Source organism: Dama dama, chromosome 1, assembly GCF_033118175.1.
Source record: "Dama dama isolate Ldn47 chromosome 1, ASM3311817v1, whole genome shotgun sequence".
NCBI classification, from domain to species: Eukaryota; Metazoa; Chordata; class Mammalia; order Artiodactyla; family Cervidae; genus Dama; species Dama dama.
The window spans coordinates 41,639,293-41,662,413 of NC_083681.1; the positions used below are offsets into that span (position 1 = coordinate 41,639,293).

Consider the following 23,121-nt stretch of genomic DNA (forward strand, 5'->3'; position numbering starts at 1 on the left):
CTTTTTTCTTAAACATAAGCAAATGCATTATCTTTTCTTCTTGCTTCCAGAGTTTAGTCAGAATAAAATTTACCCACTTTAAGGTTAAAGAGAAAGATCACCTATGTTTTCTTCTAATAGTTGTAGGATTGCAATATTTTTTTTTTTTTTTTTGCATTTTAATCTCCAGTTCATCAGAATTGATCTTGATGTCTGGTGTGAGGAATGGACCCAATGTCTTATTTTTCTGTATGGTCCTCCAGTTATCCTAACACCTTCTTTTTAAAATTGCATCTTTTCCTCACTGGTTTACAATGCTACCATCATCATAGGCTAAATTGTCATACTTAGGGTTTGCTTCTGTGGATTTTTTATTTCAGTTCTATTAATCTATTTGTGTATTCATGTACTAATATCACACAATTTCTATAAGAAATTGTAGCCATTATATTATGAAGAAATGTAGCCATTATATTATGGTTGTATGTTCAAACTCACAAATGTTTGTGAATTAAGCTTGTAAGTTGGATTTTGGCTTGCCAACAGTGTATCAAGAAAACCTTGGATTCAAAGGAAGAAAAGATCTATGAAAGACACAAATAGCATCTTTCCCACTTCTTTTCTGTCTATACTTTAAAACACTTAATGTCAGGATTTATGGCTAGTTAATTTTCATACTGATGCTTGGTATGTGCTCAGTGAACAGGTGTCAAGTTTGAAGGCTAGTCAAATATAAGAGAATTTATTCTATATAATCTCAGAAAGTTAGAGCCATGGACAGTGGGGTGGAAGCTGTAATGGATATAGTTATCAATTCAATATAAGAAATAAATATTAGAATCATTAAAAAGGAAAGGATGCCAAATGGAATCATGAGCTCCCTATAACAGGGAACATAAACACCCCTCAGTTTTATTAGAAAGATAGATGAGACTTATGACTGAACTACTAATAGTTAACAGAAGTGTGCAATAATTATATGTGAGCTACTGTCCTCAGTGCTTTACATATATTAGCTCCCTTAATCCTTGCAGCCACCTTGTGATGCAAAATCTTTTATTACCCCCGCTTCCAGGAGGATATTATGAAGCACAGAGAAATGATATAACTTGCTCCAGGAAAATGGTAAAGCTATGATTTGAACTCAGGGAAAGGGGCTTCAGAAACCATTATGCCTTATATAGGTAAGCATGGTGTAGTGGCCTTCAGTAAGAAATCAGATCAGATTTCTCATGTTCCCCTGGTGGTTTCGTTTATGTATGTATTCATTCATTCATTCTTGCCAGGTGCTGGAAAACTAGAGGTGAATGACACAGACTCTGTCTTTGAGTGGCTCCCAGACTAGCTGGAGAGACAACCACCTTGCCATCTTCTAAGCACTATCTGACAGGTTATAGAAAACATCTTGAGACTAAACAAGATGTCGTGACCCGAAGCTCCATTGTGACTTTAAGGACTTCTTTGTTCTTTGGCAACCATAGTAAGTCCACAGTTCCCTGCTGACACTATTTCTTGTGATAATTCTTAAAAAGTTTTTGAATACCAAAAAATGCAAACCATCATTCTTTTTCCAAATTGTGAGTAGTAGTAAAGATCACTAACATGAACTGAAGCAACAAACAAAAATGAACACAGTAAAGTTAAAAGACTGATTGAAGAAGTAAATAGTAATATAATTTATATCTGCAAAATTTGATTCAGAAAAACTAAACATGGTGAGATCATGACCACTTTGTGGAGGAGGCCATAATTGTAAAATAGATGTAAATTTTTAAAATGCTGATAGATAAATCATATCCCAGTTGTAAAATCAATGCAAAAAAGTATTAACCCCTATGAAAATAAGTCTAGTAAAATAAAATTAGAAAATTAGCATGAAAGGAAATATATTTTAATTAACCTTATATAGAAAATTGACCAAGAGAATTAAAGTCCCTTAATGACATTTATTCCAGGAAATATTTCCTGAATAAAAATTCATCATTGTGAATATAATTAGGATTAAAGCACTAAATAAGGCATAACCCAGTGCTCAGGATCAGAATAGCAAGGATGAATGATATTGTGTGTATTGCAGTAGCAGAGAGAGTGACCTCTCAACCCTTCAGAGCTGGGTGAGGCTTCACAGAGAGGGCAGCATTTAGGTTGGACCTAAGGAATGAAATTGTTTTGTTCAGATGGGAAGAGGAGAACAGGTATTCCAGAGAGTTGAGGTAACAGGTGTAGAGTGACAACTGAGAAAGAACATGACTATGGCTGAACTCTAAGGCTGAGAACTAGGGATCTGTAACTTGGAGCTAAAACAGAAGGTGAGTGACAGGCAAGATAGGTTATCAGATGGGGAAGAAGAGTGGTCATTGGCAATCCAGAAGGTGGCCTTTGGTGGGCTTTTTGCTCATCCTGGCTTGTTCAACATTTTCACCAGTGACTTAAGTAAAAGGAAAAGGTAAACTTATGATGGATGACCTATTGCTGAGAGCCCAGGCAAACATTTCCTTGGTTACCGTCATTGGCCTTTCTAGGTCTGGAATGTCTAAGATTTGGCTAAGTGACATTGACTCTTGGGCAACAAAAGAAGATTATTATTTCATAAAGCAGATACATGCTCCACAGCTGATAAAGTATCAGGCCACAAGTCTGGAAGACAATAATAATGAGAGTAGCTTCCATTATTGAATACCATCACTTTGTATATATTATCTGGTTAATTTTAATGTGAGTCCCATGAGGTCCGTGTTGTTATCCCCATATTGTAAGTTAGGAAGCTGGAAGTAACAGGATAAAATGCCTCCCCAAGTCACTCAATATCGGAACTAGCCTGAGTGGTTCAGGGTTCATGCCTTATCACCGTGTCACAGTGCTCATCCACCTCTGCCTTCAGGATATAAAATCACCCATGGCATGAAGTTGAATTTCAGAAGCTAAACCTGGGCCAGCATTGCTTCGGAAAATGACCACAGCACCATTTCAGTGCTTGAGGTTTCTGCTCAAATCCCTTATGAGAGATAGGCTTGGATCAGACAGGATCACACAGTGTCTTCACCTGAGGTTGCAGGAGACTTCAAAACCAGAGGAGGTGACAGAGACAAGAGCTGAGCTGAAAGCCAGAGTCCAGAGCCTCAGAAAAGAGGTAGATTGAGGAGCTGCCAAAGGAGAAATGACCGTAACAGACAGGAAGTCAGAAACCTGGGATCAGGGAGCCAGAGACAGAGGAGGAAGAGAAAGCAAAGTAGGGGGTATAGCAACTGCTCAGAACAGGCATTGCCATTATTTGAGACTTTTACAAATTGTGTCTAGGGATAAAGGGCTGGAGACTTTCCTAAAATTACCGGTGAAAAAGGCTCAGGCAAGTGAACGTCTGCTTGTCAAGCCTCCTGGCTATTGAAGCACTTGAGGGACCACGTGGTTCTCTCCAGAGGCCTTGGGTTTAGTGGACTGAGTTAGCTCATGGCTAACACTATAACTGATCTCACCCAGCCATGAGGACAATGCCACTGGACACCACAATTTTAGGTAAATCAACTAGTCTCTGCCAGTACAGTGAGAGAGAGACTTGAAAAGGAAGAGAAGGGGTGTGGGCACCAGCATTCTTGCTCAACTGAGGTCTCAGGAAACCACCAGAAGCAACATCTCATAGAAAGGCTGCAAACAGATTCTCTGACCTCCAATCCCCAGAGACAGAGAAAATTAAACACCTTAAATTGGATTTTAGTCTCTGATTGCTTCTAAATGTTATGGTTGGGCCAGGCCAGCTGGAGCTGGAGTTCAGAATCATCTGAGAGCTTAGAGTAACACATCCTTCTGTGTGTGTGTGTGTGTGTGTGTGTTGTGGGTGGGTGGGGCCATGAGCCCTGCCGCTGTTTTATACCATTTTGTCATGAATTGAAATCTGCCGTGGCATTGTCGTTGAAGGGCTGCCATGGGGTAAATAAAACCTACAGCTCACAGCCATAAAATGGAATAACTATTCATTTCTGCCATCTTCTGAGGCCAAAAGTTTCAAGACATCAAACACAGGTTTCAAGTGTGTGGGCTTTTGTTCTTCCTGAGGGAATTTGCCCAGTGACTCCAAGCTTTAGCTGAAGCATTGTCCACGTGTTCCCTTAGCATTGTGTTAGATGCTGATAGTGGTTTGAGTAATCATTGGAGGTCAAGAGGTCACCTTTCCTGATGCTTATATAAATGAGTTATTATAGTATGACACAGGTTGCACTGAGATTTCAAGCCCAGATGATGAGAGGTTTGAGGGTGCCATTGACTAGCAAAGGGGTGTTTGGTGTAGAGAGTTGGTTTGGGGGTGGGGAAATGGCTCAAGTTTGACATTAGAAATAACAATGGAAATAACCAGAAAGCTTGCATTATTTGTCCATTTATTTACTTACACAATAAACGTTTATCATGCTGCTTGTGTTACGCCCTCGGCATTAGGGGAGAGATGTAAGACCTGGGTCTTGACTTCTGCAGGAAGCCAGAACTATCTAACTAAAGGAAAAGAGAAGACTTGCAGGTGAGACAGGGGCTGGGTACCCTCTGTGTGCCCAGTCAAGGATAGAGGGTGAAGGAACCCAGAGAGGATGAAAGTCTGAACTAAAAAGAGATTTTAGAGTTGAGCATGGACATAGGAAATAGGGTGGGTGGCAGGGTGATGCCCATAGTTACAGAGAAGAATCAACTAGAAAGAGAGCTGGGTTGGTGGAAAATCCCAGATGTCGAGGGGAGTGTTTCAGGAGTGCACTAGTCACGCTCAAATGACCACTGATGATAAAGCCACCCTTTATTGCTTACTTTGTGCTTTTATTTATTTAATACTAGACACTGTGCTAAGTGCTGGGCGTACAGTGATGAACAGGATCATCTAGGTTGTGCCCTCATAGAGCTTATTACATCCTGGTGAGTTTAATGCTGTACATCATCTCCTCCTGGGAACCATGAGAGGCTAGAATTATTATCCTCGCTTTACAGATGAGAAGACTGAGGCTCAGAGAGGTTGAGTCACTTGCCTAGGTCCTACAGCAAAAGAGTTTGGTGAAACTGGGATTTGAACATGGTTCTGCATGGTGCCAAAACCTCTAAATCCCCACCTGGTACTGTGAGGATATGAGTGGAAAAGGGGCATCAGATGTGAGGGGAAGAAGGCTTTGAGGGGAGTTTTGTGGGCAGGAGGTGATGATGGGATATAGATGTCAGAGGAGAGACTGAAGAGGTAGGGAGTTTAGAGATTTATTTGACCATGAATGGAGGGAGAAGGATTCCTTGAAAACTGCTTGCAGGGACAGGCCATGTACAAGGGCCCTGGGAAAGTATGGATTTGACCTTGAGAGAGGAGTTGGCATTTTCCTTCTAGGAGGTCTGCCATAACCAGTCCTGTTCTGTTGGCATGTGGCCGCTGGGCCTGGCCTTCTAGGACCATGGGGCCTGAAATCCCCAGGGTGCATGAAGTCTGAGCAGCCTGGGGCCTATGAACCCTAAACCTCCAGAATCGGAGGTCTTCTCTGATTGCGATCTCCACATGGGAGGGGAGCTTGGTGCTCCCAAGCAGCCCAGAGCCAATTATTCTGCCATGCTGGGTGGCCAGAAGGCATCTGGAAACACTGAGAGGAAGGCTTTTTGCCTCAGCACATTATCTTTAGCTCACCAGCCACAGAGTGACTCTGCAATTACAAACCAGCCGCTGAACAGACGCAGCCTAACTGTACGTTGTAAAAGTTTACGATTAGTAAAGATATGTGCAAAATTAATCCCTAAAGAACAAAGTAATTAAAAAAGTACGTAATGAAGTAATTAGCTAGAAATGGTGGGGAGCAGAAGGAGGAGAGCGCCCATGGACAATTTTACTCTGGAAGGGTCTTCACATTTAAGTTTTTTTAGTTGTGTTCAATGAGGGAGCCTTAGAGAAGTACGATTAATAAGATGCACAGAAGAGGTAACAATTGGTGAAAGATTTTGAGAGCCAAGCTGCAGAAAATTTTTTACCTTCTTAAAAAGATGGGACCAAAAGGGAAAACAGCTATAAAGACCATTATTGTGATCATTAACAAAATTTGATTATAGGCTGTGGATTAGACAATAGTCATGTTATCAGTGTTTAATTTCCTGATTTTGGGGCCAAAAAATCCTGGGAGCCAGCAATGAGGTTTTAAAGCTCCAGAGAGTCAGCTTCTCCTTTTCTTTTCTTTTTTAAAAATTTTGTCTTTCTTTAATTGAGTCTGCCTGCTGCTTTGTATTGTGCCGTTGGAAGGTAACTTCTTTACCACCAATAGGTCATGTTTCCAGTTTTCCAGGAAGGGACCAGCAGGCAAGGCCAAAATCAGTTCCTCAGAGTGACTGGTAGGAACTGAGCCGGGACTGCCTGCCTGTTCCCCATCTTCCTCCCCTTCCTCCTCGCGTCCTCTCCTTGTCCCCTCCTCACCTCCTCCTTCTCCTCCCATTCTACCTCTTCATCACCAGCATCCGTATCAGCATCATCACCATCCAGACACTCTTGTGGTTTTCTTTTGAAAAATCCTCATTTTCACAAATCTGACATCACAGAAGGGGAATTCAGAGACATCTACTCTCATTGCAAATGCTCTTCGCTTTGTAAAGCAATGCAAGGTGCAAGATCCCTGTGAGTAAAACCTCCCAGTGCTCACCAGTGATGGTTTATGGAAATTATCCCCACATACAAGTTTTTCCATCAAGCAGGCTTACCTGCACATGAAGTCAGTCCAGAAGATAGAATTACCCTAGTAATACCCCCAGGGCACATTTCCTCCCTGAAGCCCTGTTTCTCTCTGTGTCTGGACTGTTTGGAAAGTCTAATGAATGCAGCTTCTTTCCTTGCTTGGGGTGGGCCACACTCAACGCTGTGTGCCTGGATTTGCTCATTATGCCTGCTTCAAAGCCTGCTCATCAGTGACAGAGGGTCTTGATGACTTATGTCGTTTTCACTGTCTTAGAATTGTTAGTCCTATGAAGAAATCGTAGAGTAACGAAGAGAAAATATTAGTAATACCATGATTTCAAGACAGATGCTTATCTTGGATTTTAATATTTCTAAAATCACATTGTGCCTGATAAATTTGGCATATACAGATAAATAAGAAATATATACAGAAACGACATTTATTATCCGTACCAGAACACTTTTGAGACTTAAAGAGGGTACTGCTAATTGTTACACTGGAACAGCAGGTATGAACCAGTGTTGTCATGAGCAAACCAGGACATACAGTCACTCAACTTATAATTGTATATGTACATTTAATGCAATTGATTCATTTGACATTATTTGTTAGGCACCTGCCACACATCACACTGGGTGTACAATGTTTAACAGTGGGCATATAATGCTTAAAGTTATGTGCTTACCATTCGGTATACAGTGTTTAAAAGACAAGTATAGACCCTTCCCTCTTGGAGTGGATGGCATTAAGGGACAGATAGTTGATAAAAGGGAACAAAGAATAGATGTATATTTACAAATCATAGTAAGTGCTACATTAACAAAATACCATAGAGTAGATGACTTAAACAACAGAAGTTTATTTGTCACAGTTCTGAAGGCCAATGTCTGAGATCAGGGAACCAGCAGGGTCAGATCCTGGTGAGAGCTCTCTTCCTGGCTTCCAAACAACCACGTTCGTGCTATGCCCTCCATGGTAGAGAGAGAGCTCTGGGGCCCCTTCCCCTTCTTATAAGGACACCAGTTCCATCTGGTCAGGATTCCACCCTTACAGTGTCCTTTTACCTTCCTCACACCTGGTCACACGGGGGCTTAGGGCTTCAACATATGAATTTGAGGGGTTTGAAATTGATTACATTCTTTGCAGCTGAAGATGGAGAAGCTCTATACAGTCAGCAAAAACAAGACTGGGAGCTGACTGTGGCTCAGACCATGAACTCCTTATTGCCAAATTCAGGCTTAAATTGAAGAAAGTAGGGAAAACCACTAGACCATTCAGGTATGACCTAAATGAAATCACTTACAATTATACAATGGAAGTGAGAAATAGATTCAAGGGATTAGATCTGATAGACAGAGTGCCTGAAGAACTGTGGAGAGGTTTGTGACATTGTACAGTAGGTGGTAATCAATACCATCCCCAAGAAAAAGAAATGCAAAAAGGTAAAGTGGTTGTCTGAGGGGGCCTTACAAATAGCTGAGAAAAGAAGAGAAGTGAAAAGCAAAGGAGAAAAGAAAAGATATACCCACCTGAGTGCAGAGTTCCAAAGACTACCAAGGAGAGATAAGAAAGCCTTCCCAAGTGATCAATGCAAAGAAATAGAGGAAGACAATAGAATGGGAAAGACTAGCGATCTCTTCAAGAAAATTAGAGATACCAAGGGAACATTTCATGCAAAGATGGGCAAAATAAAGGACAGAAACTTGTATGGACCTAACAGAAGCAGAAGATATTAAGAAGAGGTAGCAAGAATACACAGAAGAACTATACAAAAAAGATCTTCATGACCCAGATGACCAGGATAGTATGATCACTCACCTAGAGTCAGACATCCTGGAGTGTGAAGTTAAGTGTACCTTAGAAAACATCACTACAAACAAAGCTAGTGGAGATGATGAAATTCCAGTTGAGCTCTTTCAAATCCTAAAAGATGATGCTGTGAAAATTCTGCACTCAATATGCCAGCAAATTTCGAATACTCAGCAGTGGAAACAGGACTGGAAAATGTCAGTTTTCATTCCAATCCCAAAGAAAGGCAATGCCAAAGAATGTTCAAACTACCACACAATTGCACTCATCTCACACCGAGCAAAGTAATGCTCAAAATTCTCCAAGCAAAGCTTCAACAGTACGTGAACTGAGAACTTCCAGATGTTCAAGCTGGATTTAGAAAAGGGAGAGGAACCAGAGATCAAATTGCCAACATCTGTTGGATCATCGAAAAAGCAAGAGAGTTCCAGAAAAACATCTATTTCTGCTTTATTGACTATGCCAAAGCCTTTGACTGTCTGGATCACAACAAACTGTGGAACATTCTTCAAAAGATGGGAATACCAGACCACCTTACTTGCCTTCTGAGAAATCTGTATGCAGGTCAAGAAGCAACAGAACCAGACATGAAACAATGGACTGGCTCCAAATTGGGAAAGGAGTACATCAAGGCTGTATACTGTCACCCTGCTTATTTAACTTATATGCAGAGTACATCTTGTGAAATGCTGGGCTGATTGAAGCACAAACTGGAATCAAGATTGTGGGGAGAAATATCAGTAACCTCAGATATGCAGATGACACCACCCTTATGGCAGAAAGCAGAGGAACTGAAGAGCCTCTTGATGAAAGTGCAAGAGGAGAGTGAAAAAGCTAAAACTCAACATTCAAAACACTAAGATCATGGCATCCGGTCCCATCACTTCATAGCAAATAGATGGGGAAACAATGGACACAATGACAGACTTTATTTTCTTGGGCTCCAGAATCACTGCAGATGGTGACTGCAGCCTTGAAATTAAAAGCCGTTTGTTCCTTGGAAGAAAAGCTATGACCAACCTAAAGAGCATATTAAAAAGAAGAGACATTACTTTGCTGACAAAGGTCTGTCTAGTCAAAGTTATGATTTTTCCAGTAGTCATGTATGGATGTGAGTGTTGGACTATAAAGAAAGCTGAGTGCCAAAGAATTGATGCTTTTGAACTGTGGTGTTGGAGAAGACTCTTGAGAGTCCCTTGGACTACGAGGAGATCAAACCAGTCAATCCTAAAGAAAATCAGTCCCGAATATTCATTAGAAGGGCTGATGCTGAAGCTCCAATACTTTGGTCACCTGATGCGAAGAACTGACTCATTGGAAAAGACCCTGATGCTGGGAAAGGTTGAAGGCAAGAGGAGAAGGGGACAACAGAGGATGAGATGGTTGGATCGCTTCACCAACTTGATGGACATGAGTTTGAGCAAGCTCTGGGAGTTGGAGATGGACAGGGGAACCTAGCGAGCTGCAGTTGCAAAGAGTCGGACACTACTGAGTGACTAAACATAACTGAGGGATGCAACAAAAAATGTAGTGTAAGAATATAAGTTCCCATAAGTCACAGACTTTGCATGTTTTTTTCAGACAAAATTCCCATCTCACACTAAAGCCCCCAGCACAAAGAAAGGAAATGGTTAAGTTGAATTAAAGGGTAGAAGGGACATGATTGATTTATAATTTTGAAAAATGGAGTGGAGGGCACCAAGAGTTGCAGCCAAAAAAAAAAAAAAACTTTTTAGAAGGCTGTTGATAGAGTTGTCCACACAAAGATAATGGCAGCTTGGACCAGAATGTTATCTGTGCAGACTGAGAGATGTGATTACATTTAAGCTATATTTAGGAGGTAGAACTGACTGCATTTCCTGATGTATTATTGGATGTTAAGGAAAGGAAGAGGACATAATTATAGGTGAATTACATAATTATTTATGTAGGTTTCAGGCATGGGCTATTAGGTCGATGAGGGGAAAATGAAGGGACACCCGGGGAAGCAGGGAAGGACATCAAGAACTTGGTTTTGGACAAGGTAAACGTGCAATGCCTGAGAGCTGCACAAGTGGAGGTGATGTGTTGGCAGATGGACATATAAATGTCGAGCTCGATGGAATACAGTGTTTCTTCTTGCCCTAGAAAGCTCTCATTACAGTGGTGGTGCATCTTATCATTACCAAAATCTTGCAGTGACAATAGTTTTACCACATACTTAGCGGGCTCTGAACTTGGGTCAGGTGTTGAAATAACGTGTGTTCACTTGTCTGACGCTCACAACAACTCTTTTTGCAGGGTGTCATTTTTATCTCCATTTCACAAACAAGCAAACTGTATGTTAAAAAGTAAAATAAATTCTCTAAAGTCACCAATCCAGCAAATGGAAAATGTAGGATTTGACATCATGCATGCATGGAGTGGGTTGTCAATTCCTTCTCCAAGAGATCTTCCTGACCCAGGGATCGAACCAGCATCTCTTATGTCTCCTGCATTGGCAGGCAGGTTCTTTGCCATTAGCCCCACCTGAGAAGCCCAGGATTTGACATCAAGACTGTTTAACCCCTGTGCTCTGACCACGGTGACCTCCTATCTCCCAAGAGGCAGAGGTCTTGGAAACATTTCCTACTCGGCTTCTAAAGTATCATGTGACCTTGAACCTCAAATGGGAAAGGGAAGGTAATTGGTTAGGTCCCCTGCAGCTCTGCTGAACTGCAATGCTGATCTATTTCATAAATCCCTTTTTTAAAAGTTTTAATTTATTTATTTATTGTCTGTGCTAGGTCTTCATTGCTGTGCAGGCGTTCCCTAGTTGAAGGGAGCAGAGGCTACTCTCCAGGTGTGGTGTGTGGGCCTCTCATTGCGATGGCTCCTCTTCTTGTGGAGCATGGGCTCTAGGCACACGCGCTCAGTAGTTGTGGTACACGAAGCTTAGTTGCTCTGAGACATGTGGGATCTGCTTCATGCCATGTGAGACCAGGGATCGAACTGGGGTCCCACATTGCAAGGTGGAGTCCAACCAGTGGACCACCAGAGAAGCCCACAAATCCCATTTTTAATGTGAGTTTGCTGTAGGCACCTATCAGAGATGAAACTCAAGCTGACAATTCATTTTGACGTGTATGAGAAGGGCAAATCTCTTTAAGTGAAGACCCAGCACACTGCTTTCTTAATCTGAATTCCAGTGGAGTAAAACTCTTTAGAACAAATATTTCTGAGTGAGAAAATGTTCAGCATCTCATATTCACTTTTATCATCTAAATGTTAACCTCAAGGATCCCTCTGAGCCAAATGTGGGTGTGATGCTTGAGCCAGACACACAGCTTCCTCTAATGTCTGCACCCAGGGTCTGCCAAACATCCCCACCTATGCTGTCCCAGTGACACATGGGTTCCCCTGTCACCTGGCCCCACTGTGCTGGGAGGTGACAGAGTGTATTATACTTTCTCCAGTGATTCTGATTGCCCTGCATTTCAGAAAGGACCTCCTGACTTCTCCTCCTGGCTAATTCTTTGGGCCAGTGTTTTGGGGTTCATCTAGTATGGACTTTCAATTTGAATTTGGCTGGAACATGCTAAAGAGCCATTCATATGTGTTGGTGGGAGGTTGTTTCTGATTAGATTAAACTTCTGAAAGAGGAAAGAGCCACTGATTAAAGACATAAAAAAGGAAACACTTTAAATGGGTAAGTGGCTCATCTTCATATAGCAAAGTATAAATTAAACATAGTCCAGGGCTCAGCTTTGAATAGCAGCTGGATAGAGCGAGCTTTTCTGAATATATCCACAAGGAGAAGATGCTCACAGCCGTTCAGGGGGTGCTTAACCCACCAGAGAGGGCTCTGAGCACTCCCGAGTAAATGGAGGGGCTAGTTACCTGATAAAAATGACTCTCACACTAGGGACGGGAAGGGTTTTATTTGGATTTCAGAAAATTATCCCCTGAGTCTCTGTGACAGTCAAGCTCATTATTATTCTCTGACAGCATTGGTGATGGTAATGGGGCCAGAGATCTTCGTTCAAAACAAAAAGACGCGATTAGAGTAGACAGCACACGTGTCGATGGGACCCTGATTTGGAATGTGGCCGACACTTCGGTCTCAGAGCTGGAAGCTTCTGTAGTGTTGGGTCTATAGAAACGCCTGGGCTAGACCTAGCCAGCCTCCCCAGCCATCTCAGCTTTGCACAGAACGTCAGCCCTGCCTAGACTGTGTCACCTGCCCAGGGCTAGAGGTGTGGCTGCAGTCCCACTTCTGGCTCACGCTAGGATCTGTGGAGCTGTCATGGGGCTGCTGCCTGTGGCTGTCAGAGGGACACTGAGCCACACATGGTCTCCAAGCCCCTGGCTTTCCCTTTTCCAGCCTGCTGGGTTCTCCTTTGGTTTTCTCGCAGCTTCTCTGGTTCTGAACTGGAACCAGACTCTCCCTATAGCCTGTTTTGTAGGAGTCCTAATGCCTACCTTCCCCCCAACAGTTGCCTTTCTCCCCACTGAGAACTAAATTCCCTGTTTGTATCTTCAGTCCCTAGTGGGGACCTGCTCTGAAAGGACTCATTATCTGGACTTGGAAATCTCTCCCCATGCCTGGACCTTCTGCGGCAAAGTCTCACTCGATAGATTGAACCCTGGCTATCCGCGCTGCAGGGCCCAAGCCTCTCTGGTCACCTTGCCCCTCACATGCTTGCAGCTTGTATGAACCAAGGAAATGATCACAGTCTGCAACAGCAGCCCCCAGGCCCCAAAGGCTGAACCCAGGACAAGTTTATTTCTCACTCACTTCACAGCCCTCTAAAGGGTGTGAGGGACTCCTGGGCAGCTCCTCTTCTAGTGGCAACTGAGGGCTAAGAGTGCTTTTTTGGGGCTTCCCCATCTTTGAATTTCAAGGTCATTTTGACAAAAACATCCAGTGGACTGGGGGGAAAAGAGGTAGAAGTGTTCGTGGGTTCCCTCACTGGACACTTAAATATCTGGGCCCGAAAGTGACAACTATAATCTCCTCTTGTTTCATTGGCCTGAGCTGCTCACGCAATCCCTCCTGACTCAGGGGAGGCTGGGAGATGTAGACGAGCACACAGGTTTTCGTGAGCAGCAGGATTCAACCACATCCACGGAGACCCCCTTCTCCTGGCTTCACTTCCCCAACCCCGTATAGAACCAGGCCTGTCTTCTTTCTTTTCTTCCATTTGTCTTGAGTTCAATCAAATCAGTTGTGTTTGGGCAATAAGTAATCAGGACTGTTGGCTGATAAGAGATTTGAGGTAACCATAAATAAATTCTCCTTGGTTAGAACCATTGAAAGATACCTTCTAATCTCAATGACTACATGTTTATAAAGTGATCCTCCTGGAATTTCCTATAACAAAATGAACTCTCATGGTCCCAGTCTTTATAGTCAGAGCACTAGGGTCCACGGAAAACCTGGACCCCCTGTCTCTGATGGGCTGGTTTTCTGAACTTGGTGCCACGGCTGCCCTTGAGTTTCCAATAGGTAAACAGCTATTTCAGCAAACCTCAATACCGTGCCAAACAGCCTTTTTACTTTTTCTTCATAAAAAGCTTCCAGACATTCCAGCCCAGCTGGTCTCTTCCTGGAATCCTGCCAGATGAATCCTCCTGCTGCCTTCTGATAGTTATGAAAAAATCCCTTTTGAACAGGGGAACGGCTTCAAGTGCTTCTTAGGGCTGACCCCAAATCAGACCCCTTCAGGGACACCTTCCAAGAAAAAGCATCATTTTTTTTTTTTTATTCCGAGTAGCAATTCTGTCCAAAAGACTCTTTGGCAGTGTTTTATTATAAAAACAGGGCTTGGGAAACTGGATCCCCAGGGAGTGTTTTTCTGATGGAAGAATAAGCACCGCCGGACTTTTAAAATGTTTCCTTACACTTGAAAATAATGAAATATCTGCCCTTGGACACCTGGGAAGGCACCAGGGAAAGCACACAGAGGACGACTCAGAGCTGAGGCCCAAGTCTCAGTCCTTGGTCCGTGCAGTTTACAAAGCACCTGCCACGTGCCGGGCCCTGTCTCGGCTCTACGGGCCGTTTCTCACAGGCTGGGGCTTCAGGCCCATAAGTAGGAAAAAAGCTCCATCTCACTGGTGCTCAGGGAATTGCAAATTAAAACTACAGTAACAGTGAATTTCACACCCACTTATGGACAATGCCAACTGCTGGCAAGACTGTGAAGCAACATGAGTGCTCACCTGTGCTGGTGGGGGTGGAACACAGGATTCTCACTCTGGGAGACTTTCACTCTCCTTGGGAGAGCTGAAGGTGTGTCATGACCCGTGCCTCAGAAGTCACACCGTGGTGTAGATCCACGGAGAGGTGCCCTCTCTTGGGTGCCAAGAGACCCGTATACATTCCAAGGAGCACTATTCATAATCCGGGAAACGACCAGACTCGGGGACACCAGGAGCGTGCATGAATAAGTGTCTGTACATTTATACAATGGAACACAATAGTGATGAAAACAAATGAGGCAAGAAGCAAGTGGCTGAATGCAGACAATATGCTTCCATTTATGTAGCATTTAAAACCAGGTAAAACTGAGTCGGTAGTTGAGCTTGATGGCGAGGACATTATTAACAAGATTCAGGATCGTGGCTTGCCTTTGGGGCTGGGGAGGAGCACACAAAGATGTTGCTGCCAATGCACTCTTTCTTATGCTGGTGGTACGCAGACAGTTGTCCCTTGTGTTATATGTCTTTAGACTGTACATATACGTTGTACACACACACACACACACACACACAGAGCTAGAGGAAGTACAGGGGACGTGGTAACGCAGAGCAGAGGCATTTAATAAATGTAGGGCAGCTGGGAAAGTAGGTAGGAATTAGCCAGGCAAACAAATATAAATGTGACAGGGGGAAGAGGCTGACCACCACTGGCTTTTGTCTTAGCTTTGCCCAGGTTTGACCTCTCTTTCCTTCTCAATCCCATGCAGGGCTGCAAATAGAGTAAAATGCCCACCATGTCTAAGGTGAAAATTGAAGGATGTCTTAAGAATACCCAACCCTTGTCAGAGTCTTTGTTTGCCTGCCTTTCTGACCCTACAATCACTCTGCACACACGTGTCTGGTCTCCGGCCAGCCATTCTCAGGCCTCAGCCTCCATGCTGCTCATCTTCTTCCCCCTAGCCTGCCTGGCTTGGCTTTCAGCTCTTGTTTCAGCATTTCACAGCCAAGTTAGGCGAGACAGCTACACATAAAAAGGTAATTAACAACATGAGCCAAGAAATAAGGACCACATGAGTGGTGCAAATCATGTGTTTCAGGAGTTAGGAGGAACAGGGCCAGGCTGGTTTTGGATGGACGGAGAGTGGGAAGGAGGGTTTCTGGGCCAAGGGAACAGTGGGAATATTTTTCCAAGAGAGAATAGCTCATTAAAAGTCATAAGGAGATAAAAGCTGGACTGGATTTGGGATCTTATCCTGTGAAACGTGGTCATGAAGTACAAGACTAAGGTGCCACCACCCTCAATCCCTTATTTGTGGTAGATATTACTAATAAATGGTAGCATGCTTTTCCATTGAGCCCAGACAGAGGCTTGGAATCCTTTTAAATATGTATATATATTTGGCTGTGTTGGGTTTTCGTGGCCGCATGCAGGATCTTCATTGCATCACACAGTCTCTGGTTGTGACACATGGGCTCTGTAGTGCAAGGGCCTGGTAGTTGCAGTGTGTGGACTTCGTTGTTCTGTGGCATGAGGAGCAACCGATTCCCCAAATTCCCCGATCAGGGACAGAACTCCTGCATTGCAAGGCAGATTCTTAACCACTGGACCACCAGGGAAGTCCCTTAGAATCCTTCTTAACCCAGTGCTTCAGAAGGACATTAATAAGTGAATGGATTCAATATGGGGATGTTACCTGCTATTCCTACCAAAGTGTACAGAGTGATCACTGGTCTGTAAATAGGAGGAATGATCACACTGTATCCTGGCGTCTTGCTTCCAGTGTCCCCCTACTTTCCAGCTGCCAATTCACAACTCTACCAGCTGTGTCCCACATACTGGGCATCACTTGAGGTATTGGCAAGAAAACTCAGAAGCACAGAATACAAAAGGAAAAAGCGATCTAAGATGTCCCTGAGTCCACCTCCTCCATTTGGCAGCAGGGAAAAACAGGGGCTTGGGACGGAAACAGGTCTGTTTATGTAACTGGCAAACATAGGACATAAATTCAGCCTTCTGACCCTGACCTTGTACTGGCAGCTCGCAGTCCCAGGAAGAGAAAGGAACCTGATCTTTCCTACAAACCTACTAGATGGCTGTCTTTGCTAGTGGGAGCTTTTCATACATCATCTCTTTTAAACCTGCCAGTTGCCCCAATAAGAAGGGACCTGACATCCAAGGACAAGTCCTAGTCCGAAGGCTAATGTGTGACAGAGGCAGGAGCCACACTCTCTCCACCAGCCCCCAAGACCTGCATGCTTTCTTGCAGTTCCCAGGTAGATGCACCAAGTTTTTCTGAAACAATCGCAGAATCAGGGCTCCCTGGGAAGAGCTGGTAGTGATCAGGACTCACGTTTCTATTTACAACAGTTCAGGTTCTCAGTCACGGTCACATCTGGGGGCAGACTGGCAGCTCCTCCGTGGGCATCTGTGAGCCTTGGCGAGGTCAGGGGCTTTCCCTACCCTGAGTTCATGGCTCCGTAAGACAAAACTGCCTGTGATCTCCCAGGCTCGTTTGATAACTTCCCAGGTTTTACGATGGTAATTTAAGCTCTGCAGCCAAAGTAACCTTCCTCAGTTGCAGCAGCCTGCACTTAAATGTCAGAGCTTTGCTGAAAAACCACTTGGGTTTGAAGGAAGTCATTGTGTTCAGTAAAATCTGGCACATTTTATGTTTATGGCCTTTATTAGAGGAGCCAGCTGAGCGAGTTAAACCGCCCCTCTGTATGGTTAGTGCAAGCCCAGGGCTCTGGGATTGCTGGAACCACTCATTCAAATCAGTTATTGAACATGTACTAAGTGCTCGGTGCTGGCATATACAACATGCTCCTTGTTTTCCTGGAGCTTATCCTTTATGGAGGCAGAGGGCAGACATTGAAAGAATAAATGCATAAATAGAAGTATTGTGAATAAGCATCATTAAGAAAAAAGGTGGAGTGCTAAAAGTACTCACAGGGGATCTAATTTAGACTGGGTGGGTGAAAGAAGGTGATATTTGAACTGGGTAACAAGTGAGGGAGTTTTTCCAGAAAGATGCAGTAGTGGGTACAAAAGCACAGAGCGAGGAAAGAACTTGGTGTGGTCAAGAAACGTTGCCCAGTGCCCATCTGGAGGCCACGAGGTCCAGCCTCAGACTGACGTGCCGCCAGGCATCCCTGGGGCCCATAAGGCTAGCATACACCTCACTTGTAACAAACTGGGGTCACAAGTATACAAGGTAAGCATTCGGTTCTATCTTGGTGGTGGCTTCCTATGCCCAGTGACCTCATCTGCCTCCTTGATTCCCAACCCTTGGTCTTCGTTCCTCAGTCACCGCTCTGATACCCAACCCTTGCCCTTCCTCCTCCTGGCATCTCTACCCCCTAGAACTTGCAATACTGAGCCATCATTCTGCCCCTTTGTCCTCCCTCCAGTGGCCCTACTTCTCTAGCACAATGCCTCCTGTCTATCCCCTCCCACAACATGCCACAACATGCCAGCTATGACCTGTGTCCCAGGCCTGGCACCCTTTTACTTCCTCATCCCCTGTTCCTCCCAAGCCTCCATGGATGCTTCAGGGCACCATCTTTCATGAAACCCAAATGCCAGTGATTTTCTTCCCTCTCCTTTGTCTACAATCTGTGAGAGGGTCTCTGAGATCATCTGTGGGGCAGACTTCTGAAGTTCTCTCTGGGTCAAGCCATGGGCCAGTGGAGTCACTCCTCATGTGAGGATCGTGGAGCACAGGCTTTCTCTTGTTTATTTCAGGGTCATTGTGCAGGGTCCAGAAGTGGAGGGGCAAACATGCCAAATACACTCTTCTGCTCCAACCAGAAGCTTCCAGGAACCCAAAGGCAATATACAAGGCAGATGGTCTCCATAGATGAGTTTCTTTTCACAGAAGAGAAGAGGGCGGAGGTCTTCTAGGAGAACAGGTGGCTCCCAGTCCCTGAAGAGGAGCCTCTCCCTGCTGGGTCAGGCACTCTGGAGGGTAACACGTCTGTTGTCTGTTGGGCTTCACCAGACACATGACTCCTCTGCAATCACTTGTCCCCTGAATGTGGCTGTACAGGAGAAGTCAATAGCAACCATAATGGTTATTATAAAATACCTAAAAATACCAAGTGCAGACTAAGGGCTTAGCAATATTCCCGGCATTACGACGGGGGCTTCCAGAGCCCACAGAGTGCAGCAGTCACTGCTATGTGGGTTTCACAGACCTGAGGTGAAGCACCCCAGAGCTGCCACTCAACCAGGACATTATGGGACCAGAATAGACCCAGATATCCTGCCCCCGCCTCAACTACCATGCATGCAGAGCTCACATGGAGGCAGGCTCAGGGTTAAACACATATCTTCACTCCGTCCCCTTCTTCTCCTGGGTGAAATTGAGGCTTGGGAGGAGAAATATCCTGCCAAAGGTGACAGCAGCAGGTGGCAGAGAAAAACACTTGAATCCAATTCTCTCTGGCTCCAAAGCTGTACTTTTAAAAACCACGTGCTACTCCCACCCAGCCCAGCCACCCCACCTCTGCTGGAAACCCATGATCTGTTCTACGCACCATTTAGTACCTGTCTAAAGGAGAATCAGATGAAGAGCTTGGAGAACATTTTGAAAGAGAGAAGGAGATAATCAAACAAGCAAATACAAGACTGTCATGATCAGGAACAATAGGGCTGGAGCCACAGAACATGACAGGTTAACCTAGTTGAAGGGATACAGAACTGTGATGCTGAAGTGGCTCCCTGAGAATGTTACATGAAGAGGGGTAGGGTGGGTATGTAATGGCATGTGCAGAAGTCCAGAGAGGAAACCCGGCGTGCTGGAGGAAACAGAATGTCAGCGTGGCTCCAGCATGGACTGTGTCAGGAAGCAAGCATGAGGCTGGAGGGATGGGCAGGGGCCAGGCCCCGGGAGCTTCAGAGGCTGTACTGGGAAGGGTGAGGTGCAGGCAGGACATGATCCAGGGTACACCTTCAAAACAAATATTGTATATTAATGCATATATATGGAATCCAGAAAAATGGTATTGATGAACCTATTTGCAGGGTAGAAATAGAGACACAGACGTAGAGAACAGACTTGTGGACAGTGGGGGAAGGAGAGGGTGGGACAAATTGAGAGCGTAGCTTTGAAACATATATATTACCATATGTAAAATAGATAGTGTGTGGGAAGTTGTGTGTAACACAGGGAGTTCAACCCAGTTCTCTAGGACAAACTAGAGGGGTAAGGTGGGGTGGGGGTTGGGAGGAAGAATCAAGAGGGAGGTGACATATGTATATTTATGGCTGACCCACACCATTGTAGGACAGAAACCAATACAACACTGAAACAATTATCCTCCAATTTAAAATAAAATCATTCTGGCTGCTGGGTGGAGAAGAGACTGGAGGAAGAAGGCAGGAAGGAGGGCAGTTGTTCGAAGGCTGTTGTAGTGTCCAGATGGGACACGGCAGAGGTCTGGATGAGGGCGTGGCTGCAGGATGGGGAAAGAGGTGTGGCTTCAAGAGCTCAGCAGAGTCCACGCTGCTCCTTTCACTGAGCAGCCAAAGGCACAATGGGAGGTGCTGCAGCCACCCTTCTGATTCGAACCATGGCATATGTGCCCACTGTAAGGTGAAATGGTGACCGACTCTTTGAGAAACAGGTCCTGGAATAAAAGAGCTTTGTTACAAATCATGTTCTGTGTTGTGTTGCTGAAATATGTCAATTAGTAGCCTCCATTCTGGTTGCACAAAGAATAGTTACCCCGACTGTGTTATCAGTAACATATTCACGGTATGTACAAGGCTTTTCTTGAAAATCTGAGCAACCCGTGAATTGGAAATCAGCACAGTCCCAGAAGGTAGGGGTCATGGACACAAAGATGCACAGCCTGGGGCCTTCCATGGCTCCCTCCTCTGATCCTCAGAACCACCCCTGGGTGTGGGAACTTCCTTCAAATCTTGGTCACCCTAGGGGAAGCACTGGCTCTGCCTTGAGCTTTAGTCAAGTTCAGATATGTCTTTCTGTTTCCTAAACAGCTGTGTGGTCGTGGGCAAGGGGCAGCCTTGGTCTCCGTTTCTCCATTTGGCATTGGAGACCATAACCACTGTGCTTCCAGCGGCACTACCACTAGAAGGCGTTAATGGTAAAGAACCCGCCTGCCCATGCAGGCGATCTAAGAGGTACAGGTTTGATCCCTGGGTGGGGAAGACCCCCTAGGCAACCCACTCCAGTATTCTTGCCTGGAGAATCCCATGGACAGAGGATCCAGGCGGGCTACAGTCCATAGAGTTGCAAAGGGTCAGACACGACTGAATCAACCTAGCATGCACGCATGCCCAATAACCACTACCTCACAGTATCTTATTCTGAAGATTCTGCTGGACATCATTTGTACAATAGTAGCTGAGGCTGATCAAGTGCTTATTATGTGCTAGGCATCTTTCTAAGCACTTTGCACATGAGCACTTTAATCTCCTCAGCGGCCTCGTGAGATGGGAATGTTAGGATCCCCACTGGAGATGAGGAAGCTGAGACACACTGAGATCAAGTGAATAACTCACAGTCACACAGCTGGTATGAAACAGAGCCAGGATCTGAATCCCAGCAGACTGAGTTCAAACCCCTTGCTCCTAACCACCATGTGGCACAGTCCAGTGCTGGCACATAGTGGGTGCTCAGTGGGGATGTTTGTTTCCTTTCCATCGGCCCTAAAGTGAAAGTGAAAGTCGCCCAGTCGTGTCCGATTCTTGGCAACACCTTGGACTAGACAGTGCATGGAATTCTCCAGGCCAGAATACTGGCGTGGGTAGCCTTTCCCTTCTCCAGGGGATCTTCCCAACCCAGGTATCGAGTCCAGGTCTCCCACATTGCAGGCAGATTCTTTACCAGCTGAGCCACAAGGGAAGTCCACTGGCCATAAATGGTATACTAAATGCAAGAGAAGCTCAGAAAGTGGTAAGTCAGCCCCTTGCTTTCCAACTCTAGCTACCTGCAGGGACCAACTGGTGTGAAAAAGCCTGGTAGAAGAGAAGGCAGTCTCTTCCTAACCAACACAGGGGAAAATTAAGCTAAACCTGAAACTGACCTTACCTTAGAGAAAGACCTGTGGTTGTTGATGGGTACATGTTATAGGCGAAAATATCATCTGCCAAATTGTTCAGTTGACAATACCTGACAAATGACCACTGCTGTCCACCAAGAGATCTTGATTGCTTTTCTCCAAAGTCTTACTCATCAGTTCTAATCAGGTATTTCAGGTCCATCCTACTTTATTAAGCACTAATCACTTGATTGATTGTCTGGTTATACGCCAATCATTTAAATATTTATTCAAAAAGTACTTACCAAACACCTATATGTACCAGGCTGTATGTTCAGTGCTAGAGAAGAGAAATAAATGAGATACTCTGCCCTCTAGGAACAGAGTAGCAGGTAAGTTGTGGTGTCAAGAGCTTTGAGAGCCATAGGAGGGAGCCATCAGCTGTGCCCCAAGAACTGAGCAAAGACCCCACAACAGTGTGGCCAAGATCTTGAGAGATGATCATTTTTTTTCAGCGGGAGAAGAGTAAGGCGGGCACCCCAAAATTGAAAATAGGATGAGTAAAGGCCTAAAGGCACAAAAGGGCATGCATGTTCCAGAATGCTAGACGTCCGAGTGGCTGGGATGACTGTGGCAGGGGCTCCAGGACACTGCCCCTCGACACTCAGGCTGCAAGGCCATTTCTCTTTCTTTTTCACAGCTGAACAGTATCCCGTTGAAGTTCCTGCTCACTGAAGTCTAGGGAGAAGCTCCATATCATTCCTTTCTTTGAACCTCCCCCTCCCTTGGGTTCCATCAGAACTCAGAGCCCAGGAAAGATCTAGTGGGAGCAGGGCGCTGGCTGGAGATGAGTTGCAGATCACTCATCCTTGTCCAGATCCTCATGGCCCATTGTAATCTGACGTCTCTCCTTGAGGTTCTGCTGGTCCCTCCATGTCAAACACTGCTGCAGAGACCATTACCAAGGATTTTGTTAACCTGGGGCAAGGAGAACCCAGATCATTGGTCACAAAATGTCTAGTGTCTTCTTTGGGGGAAGGAAGGTGGAAAGACTGGAGAGGAAGGGTACATTAACTCTTTGCTGGTAACCAGAGCAAATGGAAACAAGACACAAATGAATGACTCAATAACCTTCCTGTTCTAGGAGTAGAATTAAAGTAGGGCTCACTCCCTTTGCAGACAGGAGAGCAAGGTGAGGAGAGCTGGATGTGCCCGAGCTCCTGTTCATGGTCACCTGTGGTCTTGCTTCCAGGCTCAGAGTCAAGTCTGGGCACTGACGAGCGGCTCCATGTCTTCCGCAGGTGTGGCAGTGTGGCGGGAGCGTGGAGGTCCTGCCCTGCTCGCGGATTGCCCACATCGAGCGAGCCCACAAGCCCTACACCGAGGACCTCACCGCCCATGTCCGCAGGAACGCCCTCAGGGTGGCTGAAGTCTGGATGGATGAATTTAAGAGCCATGTGTACATGGCATGGAACATACCCCAAGAGGTAGGAAGCCC

General features: G+C 45.0%; 1 protein-coding gene across 1 annotated transcript in view; it reads left to right on the forward strand.

Moving 5' to 3' along the window:
* GALNT18 (polypeptide N-acetylgalactosaminyltransferase 18) overlaps positions 1 to 23,121 on the forward strand; it is a 341,618-nt gene that overhangs the window by 254,768 nt on the left and 63,729 nt on the right. Inside the window, exon 7 of the mRNA XM_061132121.1 lies at positions 22,925 to 23,110. Coding sequence (XP_060988104.1) covers positions 22,925 to 23,110 — 186 coding nt within the window. The remainder of the gene's footprint in view (positions 1 to 22,924; positions 23,111 to 23,121) is intronic.